Below are 14,132 nucleotides of genomic sequence, written 5' to 3'. Positions count from 1 at the left end.
AGTGAAGCGTCAAGCGTTGGATCTGATTGGTTGGAAGTTGAACACAGCCTCCAACGTATGACGCAGTGCGTCACGTAGTCCCTGCTTGCAGAGTTTGGATGTTTCGCGCGGGCGGAGTGGCTAGGGCGGAACGCTAACAAAACGGAGTTCCTGAATAAAGTTGTAAGTATATATAGTGAGACTTAACTTCTAAGTGTGACTTTTGTTTGTAAGATAACACACGAAACGCATTACTGTCGACGCGAGTGACAAGAGCCATAGTAGTTAGCGGGCTAGCTGTAGCCTCTAGCTACTAAGTGGCTAGTGCGATTGTTTACTAGCTAGCTAACATAACTTTGCTGTTGTCACGGATCTGTTTGCATGCCAAACCCAACACCGTAATGATAGCTTCACCAGACGACAGAAGCGAATATTTGCCCCTTTTCAGGCTACGTAAATCCTAGCAATAATTAATCAATCAGCATTTGTTGACGGAAACGCTGACAACCGTTTAACATTGTTGGAACTGTCTGTTAGAGAGGTTTATCTTAACGGTGAGCTGCGGCTTTATATGGCAACGGTTCAGAGGCGTCGGTCGCTGATGTTAATGTAACACTAATTGTGATAAAGCTTCAGCTGGTTTTAAGTTGTTACGTTAGTTGTAAGACAAATCATTAGAATAATGTGCAGATTTAGTTGAAAGTGTTTTAGGGAGGTGTTTATTCAACTTGCTGCTGTTTGTAATGGTGCTGTTGATTTGTGTGGCGTTATACTGAGAGCCGTTTTATAATACTTAGTCTACTCTCACCGACATGTAGCTGATAGGATTTTTGAATGCCTGAATTATTACTTATCCAGATGATGCAAATCCACTCGGGACGTCCATAGTCTTAACAGACCGAGAATATGCTTTGCTATGTATGCACTCACTCTCTTTTGTGTTGGTTTTCACCTGATCCTCCATATCCACCATTGTGCTGCTGTGTGACTTGACTAGCACAAAAACAAAGTGGGCAAAGAGTGCTGAACCACCATGTTAGATGGTGGCCAGTTTGTGGAGGCCCTGGGCCGTTTAGGTTATCCTGGTGCATCATCGCTGAAGGCGTCTGAGTTCGACTGGCTGTTTGACTGTGCCCCGGAGAACCTTCACTTCTTGCGCTTTGTCTGTCGGACCCTCAACCGGAGCAATGTTCTCAGCACGGAGGAGGCGCGTGCTTTTCAGGAGCTACGAAAGTCTGGCAAACCACTTCTGGATGAAGCAGCCTTGGGCGAGGTCCTCAAAACCATTGGGCCTCCAGATGGGAGCAGTGCAAACATCTTAGGGTCATCTTCTTCATCTTCATCTTCCGTGTTTGCATCAGAGGGGGATGTAGCCATAGAGGACTTGGAGGCAGAGCTCCAGGCACTGCGTAAAGAGAAAGAGCTGAAGCAACGACGCTATAACAGGTTGCAGGTTGTTGCCACTTCCCGTGCTGATGTTGACCTACGCCTAACTGCAGAACTGGAGAGCGCTGCACATCAGCTAAAGGAGACCAGTGCTTCCGTTGGAGCTGAGAATGCTGACACCAACTCTCAATTACAAAACCTAACAGATGTGGTGAACAATCTTGCCTCATATCTCCCAATTCAGCCAGAAGGCAAGCAAAAAGGAAAAGAAGAATCTGTGGCACCATCAAACCTTTCTATTTCCAAAAGCCCCTCTCTCCTCCTCTCTCAGATGTCATTGGGTCCCTACCTGCATCAGGAGGAGCTGAACACTAAAACCCTAACTTCCTTCACTCAGAAGCATTTCTTTCAGGGCATCTCTGACATTGTTGAGACTTCTTGCTCTGAGCGCTTCCAGGTCCTTGACCTCAGTTCTTGTGAAGATAAAGAGGAGGAAGAGAATGAGCACAAAGGGAGAGACAGGGAAGAGCGAGTGGTGGAGCGCAGGAGGACTGAGATGGCCAGACTTCAGTGGTCTCATATTGTGGCCGAGCACCAACTGATGCAGGCCATGGCAGAGGAGAAGAGTGTCAAGGCTGGTCTGGACTGGCTGTCAGAGAAGTCCTCTCACACCAAGGTAAAGCAGACAATCATAATATGCTGTATATTTTTTGTCTCTTGCAAACAGTATCACTGCTCTCACTGTGTGTCCAATTATTACTCTTCTGGCTTCTTCTCTTAAGCTCTCCTTCATATCTCTCTCTTCACTCTGCCAGAGCATTTCCACCTCCTCCTCACTGCATGTCCGTGAAGTTGTGTCCAGGAAGGAGCTGCAGATGGTGGAGGCTGAGCTGGAGGCTCTGCTCCGTGGACCAGTACCCGCTGCGCTTAGAGAGTCAGCCAGGCTGCTCAATGTGCCGGTAGTTAAGGGAGACCTGGCTCTGCAACTGGCCAGGCAGGACTACTACACCTCCAGACAGGATCAGGTTAGTTGTTGATATCACTTATTTCTCCCTGAGTTTTTCTGAAAAATAAGTCTTTTGCAGATAGGTTAGCTCTGATTGAGCTGCAGAGACTTCAAATCTCTTGCTCTAAAACATGAAACTTGTTTCAAGCTGCAGTTCATAACGTTGACCTGCAACAGCTACAGATACCAGATTTTTTTCCCTTTGCATTGTCGGGATGTAAAGAAAATTTCAACAAGCTTTATGACTGACCATCTTACCGAATGGATCAAACAAATCAAGAAGTAATCACAAATATAAATCCCTGACATCCCTGTGTCAATAATCAGCCGTATGCACCGTCAGAATCATGCCGAGACATCGAACCACCACACAACTGTCATTGTTAGACAGCGTGGAAATATGGATCAACAGCCAAAGTGAAATGAAATCTGCATTTTTCTTTCCAGGTTCGAGACTACCTACTCCGCCAGAAGGCGTCCTTTGACTTAGTGCGCCTGGCTCAGGAGGTGGAGTTGAGGAGGTGGAGGACGTGTCTTAAGCAGCTGGGAGAAGTAAACAGCAGACTGGTCAAGGAAGGTGAAGCGGCAACCCTCAGAATCGAGTCCCTGGCGCACCCTGACCTGACTATCAACCCCAGGCCCAACCCAATCATCAGCTGCAAGGATGCAGCCTTCAGCAGGTAAGAAGACTCGAGCTTCATGTACTACAGACCTGCTTTAGCACTTTAACTACTTTTTCTAAAGTTTATCCTCAATGTCAGCATTTTAGATGTATACGTGATATAAATGATTTGCAGCCTTTTTATACTCGTACACTTTATTGTATTATAGTTAGCTACCTTGCTCTTCTTTATGCATGAGGGACAAGAAAAGTAAAAAGACTGTGGCCAGAATGTAACTCAGTAGGTTTACTCATTCACTGCACCCTAGTAGCTGTTCACTCACCTCCTCTGCAGTGCCTTGGTGCTATCTAGCCTGCTTTGTGTCCATGGCACTCTTTATTCTTCTTTAAATGCAGGCCTCATTTTGGACTATAATTAATGGCTGTATGCATTTTTTTGCCTCAGACTGCTCCAGATCCTCGACCATGATTCAGACCACGGTCGATCGGAGCCTTTTCGGACATATGAAGCACTGGACCAGGCTGCTCGTGACCTCGCAGGCAACCTCCAGATGACCCGAGACGCCCTAGCTGGCGCTAGCCGTGAGCAGCACTACACAGCTGCTCGCCTTAATGGCGACTGTGAGGCGCTCCACAGGGCAATGTATACAGAGCTCCAGCAACTGGTCTTAGGGCCGCAGGTACGTCCAATGGCCACGACTGACCAGGAGCTGCTCTGTCCAAATGCACAGGTGGGCTTGTTTCCTTTTATTTTATGCACAGTCATCTTGGTCAACCATGCAGAGAATGTTTCAGAGGCAATCTTTAATGTGAGTCAGCTGATTTTTGAGTCACTCGTCACTATTGGTGGGGGAAGCTGGAAGCACAATATGTTTTATTCTTTTTCACATTTTTCACATATGTAACAATGTCAGCACACGCATGTTGGGTATAAAAGCGCTGCATGATAAATGGTTTAAGCTTAACATGCCACCCCACAAGCTTTAGTATCAGGAACAGTGTGAACTGTATTTTCTTTAATGGGAACAGATGATGTGTGGATGATAATCATTTTTAAATTCTATTGAAAAAGCTTGTTTGGTGGACAAAATCAAGCAATTTCTAGATGTCACTTTGGGCTCTGAGAAATTGTGATTAGTCAGTTTTTCCCCTTTTCTTTTTTCATTTTAATCTTTATAATACATTTTATAGACTGACACACCAAGAACATTATCATCAGATGAATCCATAATCAAATATATTAGAGATTCAAAGATTGCTTTTAGCCAGTTCAGCTGTCTCATAGTTTCATATCTGTGCTCACTCAGAGTGCTGCTGTCTAGATCTTTGTTCATTTCTCATCCCTCTTCCTTTGTCTCTACAGGAGCTGACATCGAAGCTGGTGGAAACTGAGGCTCAGCTGCAGAGTTTGCAGCACCTAATGCAAGAAATCATGGGGGAGGTTAAAGCCAAGCGTTCTCAGCTGGAGCGCAATGCCCTCCTCAGGCGGGAGAGGGAATTATACATCTACTTTCACTTGGATTCACAGTTACTCAAGAAAGTTGTGGAGGATCTGGAGGGCAAAATGGCCGCAGAGAGAGGGCAGCAGTAAAGCCTGCCAGAACGAATGAGGAGCGCTTATAGCCAGCTCAAACTCTGTGTAACTTCTCTGCCAAGGGATTCAACTCGTGTTCTGCAGTCTGAAGAGATCTGATCAGCACACTTTGTGCTTTCAGTGCAGGAGCTTTACTAACTGAAGCCCTGCTCTGGTACAAAGTGTGACCCCACTCAAAATCTGGAGCCTCACTTGGTTTGTGCAGGAGCTGGAGGTCAATCCCTCGAGTCTTCATTGACTCCTCGTCGAGGACTCAGCTTGGGAGAAAGTTTTGGTTGTATAAGAGCAGTGCTACTTAGCTGATGATTGGGATTCATTTGAATATGTTTATTTGAAACAATTTTGACATAAACTAATCAGAAGAATTTCAGAGTTCAGTATCTTGTTCTGTCTTGAGATATTCTAAAATGTCTTTGTTTCCTTTTTGTCTTAAGTCATCTGATAAATAAAGAAAATCTTTATGCAGCTCCATGTATTTTTTTTTTATTTAAGATTATTTAAGTGTATTTCTGGAGGTTACCAGCATACTTCTTGTTTTAGTCTGTTGTGTGATAAGTAGGTTTCTGCATGAGATTAAACCAGATTGTTGTGTAACTGATCCAACTCTTCCCTTTGTCCTGTTTAGGAAGAGTCAAAGATCCTCAGGTAGAGAGACAGAGTAGCAGGCACTGTTGACAGGGAGGACATGGAGCGGTCTGGCAGCACGTTGTACTCAGGACCTCTGTCCCAGGCGGCCCAGAAGATCCTTGCTGCTCTGCGGGCACAGAGTCTACATGCAGCCAGACGCAACCGCAGCCACTCCTACAATCACGGGCAAAGTCAGTCAGGGCAAAAAGATTTTTACATAAGCTTGTTACAATATATTGTGAACCAAAAGTTGAGCCACAAGCGATCTGGTTTCTTGAAATTTGCTCAATGGATGTTCATAACATTACTGTCATTGCTTGTTGTTTTTTGTCTCTTTGCCATTTTTAGCCCTTTTGCAGTTAAAATTTTACCCTTTCTTTTTTAATTGGCGCTTCTGAAAGCAGTATTGTAGCTAAGTAACTGCTGGAATGACTGTAAAACATTGGTAGCAAGTATTTCATGTTGCTTGAGGTTACTGTCTGTTATTTTTAGCCTTTGTAGGTGTTGCAGAGTTGAGTAATTGAACGAAACACGCCTGCTTGATAGATCACATTGACGTACAGTACTGCTTGACAGAACTGCCGTTTGCTTTAACTACCAAGTGTGGTTTATACAACATGACTGTGTTTAAAAAATGGCATTTTGTGGGTATTTACTGTATATATGAAGTCTGAAGTGAGGAGACGTGATGTAGTCGTAGTAGACGAGCTCTCTATATTTTTGCTGCTCTGTTACATGTTTCATATACATTATTTAGTACGTCACATACTTAGTGTTGTAGTTGTTTCTGGAGAGTTTATTGTTTTCTCCTTGGTTGTGTATGTAGTAATGGAGAGGTGTCATGGCAGCCAGAGGGAGCTTTTGGCTCAGAGCAGCAGGAGCATGAGTCAGGAGGAGAGCAGGGACACAGACCGGTAAGAAGTAGAGGCAACACACAGATAAGAAAACATGCACCTGTGTTTAGGTGGTTATATCTGTTTTGTTAATATCTTACTGCAGGCAGAGTGACAATATTTACCTTAGCAGATTGGTGCAAAAGCATGTTGGCCAACACAGTGATGTCAGCAGTTTATAAGTGAGGCATGGTTTTGTAGACTCCTGCAATATATTCTAATCCCAAATGTACCAAATGCAAGTGTAAGACAGGACAAGTGACAGAAATCCTTTTCCAATGTTTTGGTTCAGACCTTGGTTCAGGCCCCAGGTGTGCTCCTTTTCCACCTCCTACCATGACTCCTCCACCCGTTGGCAGAGGTCTCAGACTCCAGCCTGCTATCAGTCCTCGCAGACGGCAGCTTGCTCCCCGTTGTCCCAGGCCTCCTGTTCCTCCTCCTGCTGGGATTCTTCGCTCCAAACGCAGGCGTCTCAGAATGAAGCCTATTATCAGTGCTCACAGATTTATTCCCACGGAAAGTGCTCTGAACCCCCTGCTTACCAGTCCAGCCGCTCTCTGTCTTTAACTCAGCATGAGGTGACTGAGACAGCCGCATCGTTCTCCCTCGGAGACACCCTGTCCTCTCAAATACCAGAGAGACTTTTTGAACATCAAGCGGCACCATGGAGAAAGTAAGTAGCAGGGGGAATGGGGATAGTATTTTATGGTAATTATCATAGTTTGCTGCTTAATATATGTATACATATAACATGCTTGAGAATATTTCATGTATTGAGAAATTTTCAGGGTTAAAAGAACATTTTGCTGCTTTGGTATTTTCCCGTAAAGAAACTTAAATAACCTTGGTTAACACAAAGGAAAGCACTCTGAAGTTAAGCATGTATTTATGATATTCTGTTGGTTTTTTCTTCTTGACTGAAAAGCATGGGTTATAAATTTAGCACAATCTGTCGTTTCACTCTCATAGATCCACTGATGAAATCAGGCCGTCTTTCATCCACGCTCTTTCTCCAGACGACGAGGTTCCTGATGAGGTATTGTTCCCCGCAACAGAGCACCCTAATACCCACGAAGAGCAGCCTTCTTTGGCTCGTCACCCGGTTTCACCCTGCCTTAAAATAAATGAGGAGACAGATAACAGAACATCAGGCACACAGAAAGAAAGGGAAGTGACAGAGAGCTGGAAGAGCCGCAGAAATGAACTTGAAGACAGTCAGTCTGAGGGAAAGCGTCCTCTATTCAACCCCACTGAAGAGGCCACTGGTGGAGGAGAAGTTGTGGGGACACTGTCTCAGCGAGCAGAGTCTGAAATGATCAAAACTGGAAGGATGCTTCTCAGTGGCTCTGTAGCAAGACAAGAGACAGGAGAAAGTATGACTGAGGCAGGTGTGGGACAAATGTCAAACACAGAGCGTGACATCAGGGATAGAGGACATAGGGATGCAGCCGTGCTAAATGAACAAGGACTGGCCAGTCCCATTGCAGGGGTTCGTCTCTTGGGAATCAGTAAGAACACTAGTTTAGAAAGGAATGTGAGCTTGTTATCTACAACAAGTATCTTTGACAGCAGTACAAAGGAAGAAAAGATTGGAGAGAGAGAAGAGAATGAGTCTAGAGCTCATACACCTGAAATCAAAGAAGCTGAACATCCACCATGCCGTGAGAATAAAGAGATATCAGCGGGATGTCCTGCTGTCCGTCCAAAAAAGATGTCAATATCTTTAGAGAGGGCAGACCACAAGGTGAGCCACTGCCAAGCTGAGAGCTCTCAGGACGTTCAGCATCTCACAGAAAACTCACTGGTGCAATGTGAGACCAAATCAGTCCTGGGTGACAACACAGCTGATAACCCGGAGAGAACCACAGAGGGCAGAATAGCTGTGATGGAGGTCAGATTGGAAGTGGAAACAGAGAGCGGGGCAAAGGCAGCCATTGACACAAGCAGTGACAATAAGATAGAGCCAGAGCAGCACCTTTACTCTGATATCCAACTAGGAGAGAAACAGTGTCAGACAGAATACAGAGACGCCAGTGAGTTACCTGGAAGACACACTGAGTCAGGAGAGAGGAGGCGAGACGGAGATGAGTCAGTGATGCCACCTGTGGACACTGATGAGTGTACAGCTACAGGTAAGTACACGATGGGCCTCTTTTGTAAGAACACTGTCAAGATTAGGCTCCTATGAATCTCATCTTCTAATTCGGTGGCGATTGTGATTATAGATTACGCATATTTTACGTTGATTTGGTCTTTACCTCACTGTGATTGAACTCTAAACAAATGCAGTTTAAAGCATTCACCACTAGAGAGTGCTAGAATACTTTTCTATGTATGTGCTTTAACCAACTGCAGGAGTAAATGCCTGCTGAGAATACATAATCTGCGAACTCCATTAAGAATTTACTAAGACATTAGGCCCCTTTAAACAACTCAAGCTGTATTAATGCTACTTGTTTAAAATGGAGAGGGACTCCAAGAATTACTATGATTCTACTCCTGTTGTCAAAGTCTGAGTGCTGGGCCTGTTATATATCTGTGAGGAGGGGATTGTGGAGTATCAGATTCTGAGTATGGAACCAGAAAACGTACTAGAACAACACAAAAGTCTGTAAAGCTACTTAAAGTCCAGAGTGTACAATTCAAAGGAAGCGATCAACTAAAATTAAACTTGTGGTGACTTTTGCGGGCCAGTTACTAGTTCAGAAAAACAGCGCTAAGTGCGGTCATGTATTTCAGGTGGTATCAAACTCTCGCCGGTGGCTTTCAGCCATCTTTCTTTGTCAGCTGCCATGACAGAGCACTGCTGATGCAACCCGGCACTGACGAGAGACGGTGGGTGCCTGCTCACATTACAGCCGCAGGAAAGGAGCTTGAGTCTCAGCTGCTGAGACAATGCTGAGTCAACTCACGCAGGCATAGACATCTACGAGAACACACACTCATCAACACACAAGCAAACAAGTCACAAGTTGTAGCAAAATGTTAGTTTGATCTCAGCGAGTGTTGGCTGACCTTGTCCTGTCACACACTGCTGACGTCTCACACACACCCCGTGTGAGCGTCCGTACATGCTTACTCAAACATGTGCTTACGCAACAGAACGGCTTCATTGATCACGGATGTGTCTGAAAAGTGATGATCTCACAGATTGCTCTTAACTCTTCCCCTCCAGAGGCCTCGGGTGAAGAAAGCTGTTCAACGTCGATGTCGTCCCGGGAGTTCAGGGCAAAAAGGTCAAGGTTCAGAGCCCCCTTTCTTCATGGAGCCCATCAGCACCATGACAGCTTACAAGTGAGTCTATATGGAACAAGTCTGAAATATTACCAACCCTGTATTGCTGTACATGACAGCTCGACTTCACCGTTTTCAGACCTTTATGTCCCATAATGATAGCAATTATTTTCTCCTTTATCAAACTCTGCTTAGACACTTTAATTGGGGACAAAGTGTACCTCACTCAGTTTTATTTACGAGGCTTTTTATGCAAAAATACTGATGTGTCTTTATTTTTCCTGTTATTACCCATCTCCCACTCTACCTCCATAATCCCTGTAGGCAAAGCCAACTGTGTGTACAGCAGCAACACACCACAAAGTCCTGAAATTTAAATAGCAGTTTTCAATAGGATTAAGCTTCTGTTTCCCCGATGCACGTAGAAATCAATCGAGCTTGTGCGAAACGAGGTGCCGTCGGCAGTATTGTAGCACACTGACAAGTGATAGCTCCCCAATGAGTCGTGAAATAAAAAAAAAAAGTCCTGACAAAGTAGTCCACGATACATATTGCAGAAGAAGGAGAGAGCAGTAAAGAGAAAGAACTATAAAGAGAGGTGGAGAGATGAAAGGATGCAGCGAGAGACAAGAAGTGTTAAAGGCTGGAAGAAGAAGAGAAAGATGTGCAGGACTTCACTTTGTTGCTGCAATCAGCAGCAAAAACATCAGTCCGTTCTCTCTCTCTCACCCCTCATTCATTCCTTACACTCTCCTCCACCCAGCACTGGGCTACGGGCCATGGCCTGCCTCAGTTTTCTATCTATATCCTGTAGCACAGCACCCTGGGGGAGGGGTTTCATGACTTTGTCAGCAGGAAAACGGGTTGTGTTTACAGGGAAATGCGGAGGACTCTCCTCGGGGAGCTGAATCACAGGAATTCCTCCCCGCCGAGCCCTCTGCTGACAACCGTACAGAATACTGCGCATCCACCAGCTCACACGTGGACTGAGAATCCTCCGAATACCAACATCTCTCACCTAGATTTCAAAGAACACAAGTGCACGTGCACACACTCGCAGCCTTTGCATAAATAGAGATGGGAGTTACAGGTATGAATAATGGAGATGTTTTTAAGATGCTGGAAGGTTACAGGGAGGTGAGGGTGTACTTCTGGGAGATCTGACTCAAATTTCTGTCCATCTTGTTTCTTGCTTATTTTTTTTATTGTTCTTCTTATTATTTTACCACCTCGCCTTTTTATCATACTCCCACTTTTCCACTGGCTTCTATGGGACATTTCTTCCAAATCAAGCCATATTTATCCCTTATTTTGGCCTCTATCACTTGCACCTCTTACAGGTCTTAGCATACAGTGACGTACTCACTGTGTGTACTACATTACATACATGTACAGCACATGTACGTACGTAATGCCAAATACATGTAATCTGTCAGTTTAGCTCTTTGAACCAATGCAACTCTAAGTGGTTAGTGTCAAATATTCGTTGTCATCCATCCAAAACAAGGTTTTTTCTTCATGTGAGTGAGTGACACTACTTCAGGCGGGCTGTCAGACAGTCCGTGTCTTGACTGTCTATGTCTTTGTCTGGGAATCAGCGCTGAGGGCTGAATGTGTGCAACTCTGCACGTCCTCCTTTGTTCTTTGTCCTTCTTGTTTGCCTTCAGTTTTTACTTCAGGTATTTCTTTTTTCTTTGCTCACCCGTTCACTTTCTCTCTTTCACAGATTTTACATCCAGCTAGAGGCAGATCATGAATGAGAGGTGTTTAATAAGGCTTGCATTCTTCTCTGTGTTGAAGCTAATTATGTGCAACTAGAATATCTAATATCATTCTGCTGACTTTTCCAAAACTGCTGTTATGTATTGATTTTCTGTGTAACAAAGCTAGCACAGACAGTCTGTTTCCAGGTGTCTCCTGCAGAATGAGTCCTTCTAAATCTACCCTTGCCTCTCTCTGTTTCCTTTGTTCCTGTCTGACCGCACACCGTTCACCTTTCCTGTTCTGTAGAACGCTAATGGCGGTATCGGAGGGAGCAGCTTCAGCGTGGCACTGGCGCCAACAAGCGCTTTTGCTGCAGGTCAAAACTCCTTGGTACAAGGCTACGCCTCAGCAGCCATAAAAGCAAGCAAAAAACTGGAAACCATCAACCTGCCAATTTCCCTAACTTATTCAAATCATCCTCCCCTTATCCCCTCCTTCACCTTAAAGAGGAAGCATGACACACTTCAGCGCCAAGATGCTCAACGTCCTCCTAAAATCTACCTGGCCAGTTGTCCAAAATGGAAGCCACCTCATTACTCCCAAGAAAAGACAGGGGAAGTTAATGAGCTAAAGAGATCCAAAACCTCTATCCCCGAATTCTTCACCAAACCCCCAGAACCACAAACTCATGTCATTCCTTCACATGAAACAGGAATAGCTTTAGAGGTACGTAAAGACACGTATGACCCAAAGCAAACTCGACAAATGCAGCAGAGTAAGCAGGAAGAAAGGTGCCGTGAATCAGCTACAAATACACAGACCCCATCATCTGTGACCTGCCAACCACTCAAACACAAGAGGGCCAGATGTAGGTCTGACCAGGGAACAAGGATATCCCACGGGGGGGCTAAAGGTGGTGAGTCCCAGCACCAGTCCAAAGCTGGCTGTCTGACTGCAACGCTGACATCTGACCCCAGAGTAAAGGATTCTGGGAAGCTGAACCCAGACGAGAAGATGCAAATGCTTGAGAGGGCTGAGAAGGCCAAGGTGCTGGTGCTGACCTTGGTGTACCAAGATGGAACGACTCAGTTAGACCCGGAACAGGTGAGCGGAGCTGGGGGACGAATGTGGAGCTTTGACACAAAAAGTCTGGCTGTCCTAGCTGTTATAGGATCAGTGTGAGCAGTTCCTGTGGCTTACCTCTTCGTTAACAGTCTGCTCATTTTAACTTCCCTCTCTGATCCTCCGTATAGAAGCTCACTCCACCAGTGTGTGGTCTCCTTGTGCTGGTGAAGAACAGTCTCGACTGCAGCACAGCAGAAGAATCGCTCGGGCCAAATGACAGTCTGGTCTACTTAAAACTAGAGCACACACCTGCATGGGCCCAGCAACACACACAGCAGGGCCAGGAGCTCTTTACTAGGTGTGTGTGTGTGTGTGTGTGTGTGTGTGTGTGTGTGTGTGTGTGTGTGTGTGTGTGTGTGTGTGTGTGTGTGTGTGTTTGTATGGTCCATCCATCGGTGCATTCATCAGAAATATCTTGTCTATGTTAGTGTTTTATACTTGTTTGGTATAAAAACAGGAATATTTAGCCGTGTGTGTGTGTGTTTGTGTCTGTCCCATAGAGACGTCCTGTTACAGGTGCTATCAAGATCTCAACTGGTGGTGTGCTATAAAGCCAAGGATTTGCTTCGTACAGCTCTGCAGCTTTACAGGCGAGACCTCAGCTGGAAACAAGGCAGAGTCCACATATATAAATGCACATTTATGCATAGAAACATGCAGTCGTGGTGTGAAAACGCAAAAACTCTTCAAGAAAACAAAAACTCAATTCAGAGGAAAGTTTCCAGTTCCATCCTTCACAAACAGCAGCAGCTGTAGACAGCTTGAATTATGTTGATTACAGTGGATTTCGGTAATGACAGCATGCTGTAGTCTCCAAATATGTGTTGCTCATCTCTAATCAGTGTACAGCTCGACGTATTGAATACTGCTCAATATCACAAAGAGCTGTCCTCTCTCCAGTGGCAGGCTGTCGTATCCAGGACCCACAGGTTTCAGCGTGGCTACTGGATCCTGCAAACCCCTCCTCTTGCTTCCACGACCTTCTCAATAAACACTGCAGAAGACCTCGTCCAACACCCGCCCTGGGTACCAAGAAGGTTAGTTAAGATGTGATCCAAGTTCAACAATTCCCTGTTAGGACGTCAGCGTCACCGACAGAACAAATCCTTGAAACTGGAAGGATTTCACTGTCTTGAAAGACAGCATGGTGGATGCTGGGATGCAGTGGTCTGTGCACCTAATTAATAGACAGTGGCTGGAATTTGATCTGTCCTTGAAAGGATAAAGAAGCCTCTAAGACAGTTCATACTCCATGTAAGCACAAAGTCCTGATACTTTTACTGTCTGTCTCACTCTCAGGTTTCTCAGGTCATCTCATGTCTCTGTTCGCTCTACTGGCTTAACATGGAGCTATGCTCTAAACTCCAGGTTAGCTGATGTGCACACACGCACACACACACACACACACACACACCTGTACATACACATTACCTGACCTGACTGTTTGTGTGTGCAGAGCCTGGGGCTGTGGGAGCTGTACACACACATGGAGCTGAACATGATCTCTGTTCTGGCAGGTGAGGATCCTTTTTTTTAGTTTATTTATGCATTTGTTTTTCTTTAAGCAGACACTGAGCACATATTTAGAAACACTACAACACATTTTTAGTGTTTTTTGACCCTGATGCAGCGCATTCGTCATGAGGAAAAAATCCCAGAATAACCAAAATTAAGTGCCATCACATTTGCATGCAGTATTGGCTGCTACTTTGTTCATGCTTGGACTTTGTTTAGCCCTCCATTAGTCGTAGACAGACCTCTTATATTAGGTCCAGTGGATCAGTTAATACTTGTGTGGTTTCAGCCATGGAGAGCCATCACATTCATGTGGACAAAGAAGCTCTTAGGAGGACGTCAGACCTGCTGGGGGTAAGGCAGAGCATCAGACACTAAATGTTATGCCCTGTGTATTTTAAAGTTTCCGTATCAGTGTTGTGAACAAATAGAGCAGAACGGTTTGGC

At 45.1% G+C, this 14,132-nt stretch overlaps 3 protein-coding genes across 3 annotated transcripts in view; 2 read left to right on the top strand and 1 right to left on the bottom strand.

The window, feature by feature from the left end:
- The window catches only part of slc7a8a (solute carrier family 7 member 8a), a 234,638-nt gene that overhangs the window by 126,680 nt on the left and 93,826 nt on the right, over positions 1 to 14,132 (bottom strand). The gene's annotated exons all lie outside the window — the stretch shown is intronic.
- Positions 72 to 5,405, top strand: haus3 (HAUS augmin-like complex, subunit 3). Its single transcript, XM_076725656.1, has 6 exons — positions 72 to 162; positions 977 to 2,041; positions 2,181 to 2,390; positions 2,819 to 3,051; positions 3,439 to 3,724; positions 4,357 to 5,405. Exons 2-6 carry the CDS (start codon positions 1,013 to 1,015, stop codon positions 4,582 to 4,584), a joined length of 1,986 nt encoding a protein of 661 aa, XP_076581771.1. The 5' UTR covers positions 72 to 162; positions 977 to 1,012; the 3' UTR covers positions 4,585 to 5,405.
- Positions 5,273 to 14,132, top strand: part of poln (polymerase (DNA directed) nu) — a 50,057-nt gene continuing 41,197 nt past the window's right edge. Inside the window, exons 1-11 of the mRNA XM_076725611.1 lie at positions 5,273 to 5,405; positions 6,041 to 6,128; positions 7,077 to 7,143; positions 11,352 to 11,435; positions 11,904 to 12,149; positions 12,299 to 12,468; positions 12,671 to 12,783; positions 13,071 to 13,207; positions 13,470 to 13,538; positions 13,627 to 13,687; positions 13,975 to 14,039. Coding sequence (XP_076581726.1) covers positions 5,273 to 5,405; positions 6,041 to 6,128; positions 7,077 to 7,143; positions 11,352 to 11,435; positions 11,904 to 12,149; positions 12,299 to 12,468; positions 12,671 to 12,783; positions 13,071 to 13,207; positions 13,470 to 13,538; positions 13,627 to 13,687; positions 13,975 to 14,039 — 1,233 coding nt within the window. The remainder of the gene's footprint in view (positions 5,406 to 6,040; positions 6,129 to 7,076; positions 7,144 to 11,351; positions 11,436 to 11,903; positions 12,150 to 12,298; positions 12,469 to 12,670; positions 12,784 to 13,070; positions 13,208 to 13,469; positions 13,539 to 13,626; positions 13,688 to 13,974; positions 14,040 to 14,132) is intronic.

This window comes from Chaetodon auriga, chromosome 24 (genome assembly GCF_051107435.1).
Source record: "Chaetodon auriga isolate fChaAug3 chromosome 24, fChaAug3.hap1, whole genome shotgun sequence".
In the NCBI taxonomy this organism is placed as follows: Eukaryota; Metazoa; Chordata; class Actinopteri; order Chaetodontiformes; family Chaetodontidae; genus Chaetodon; species Chaetodon auriga.
The sequence above is the reverse complement of the archived record's forward strand: the minus strand, read 5'-3'. Positions and strand labels throughout refer to the sequence as shown.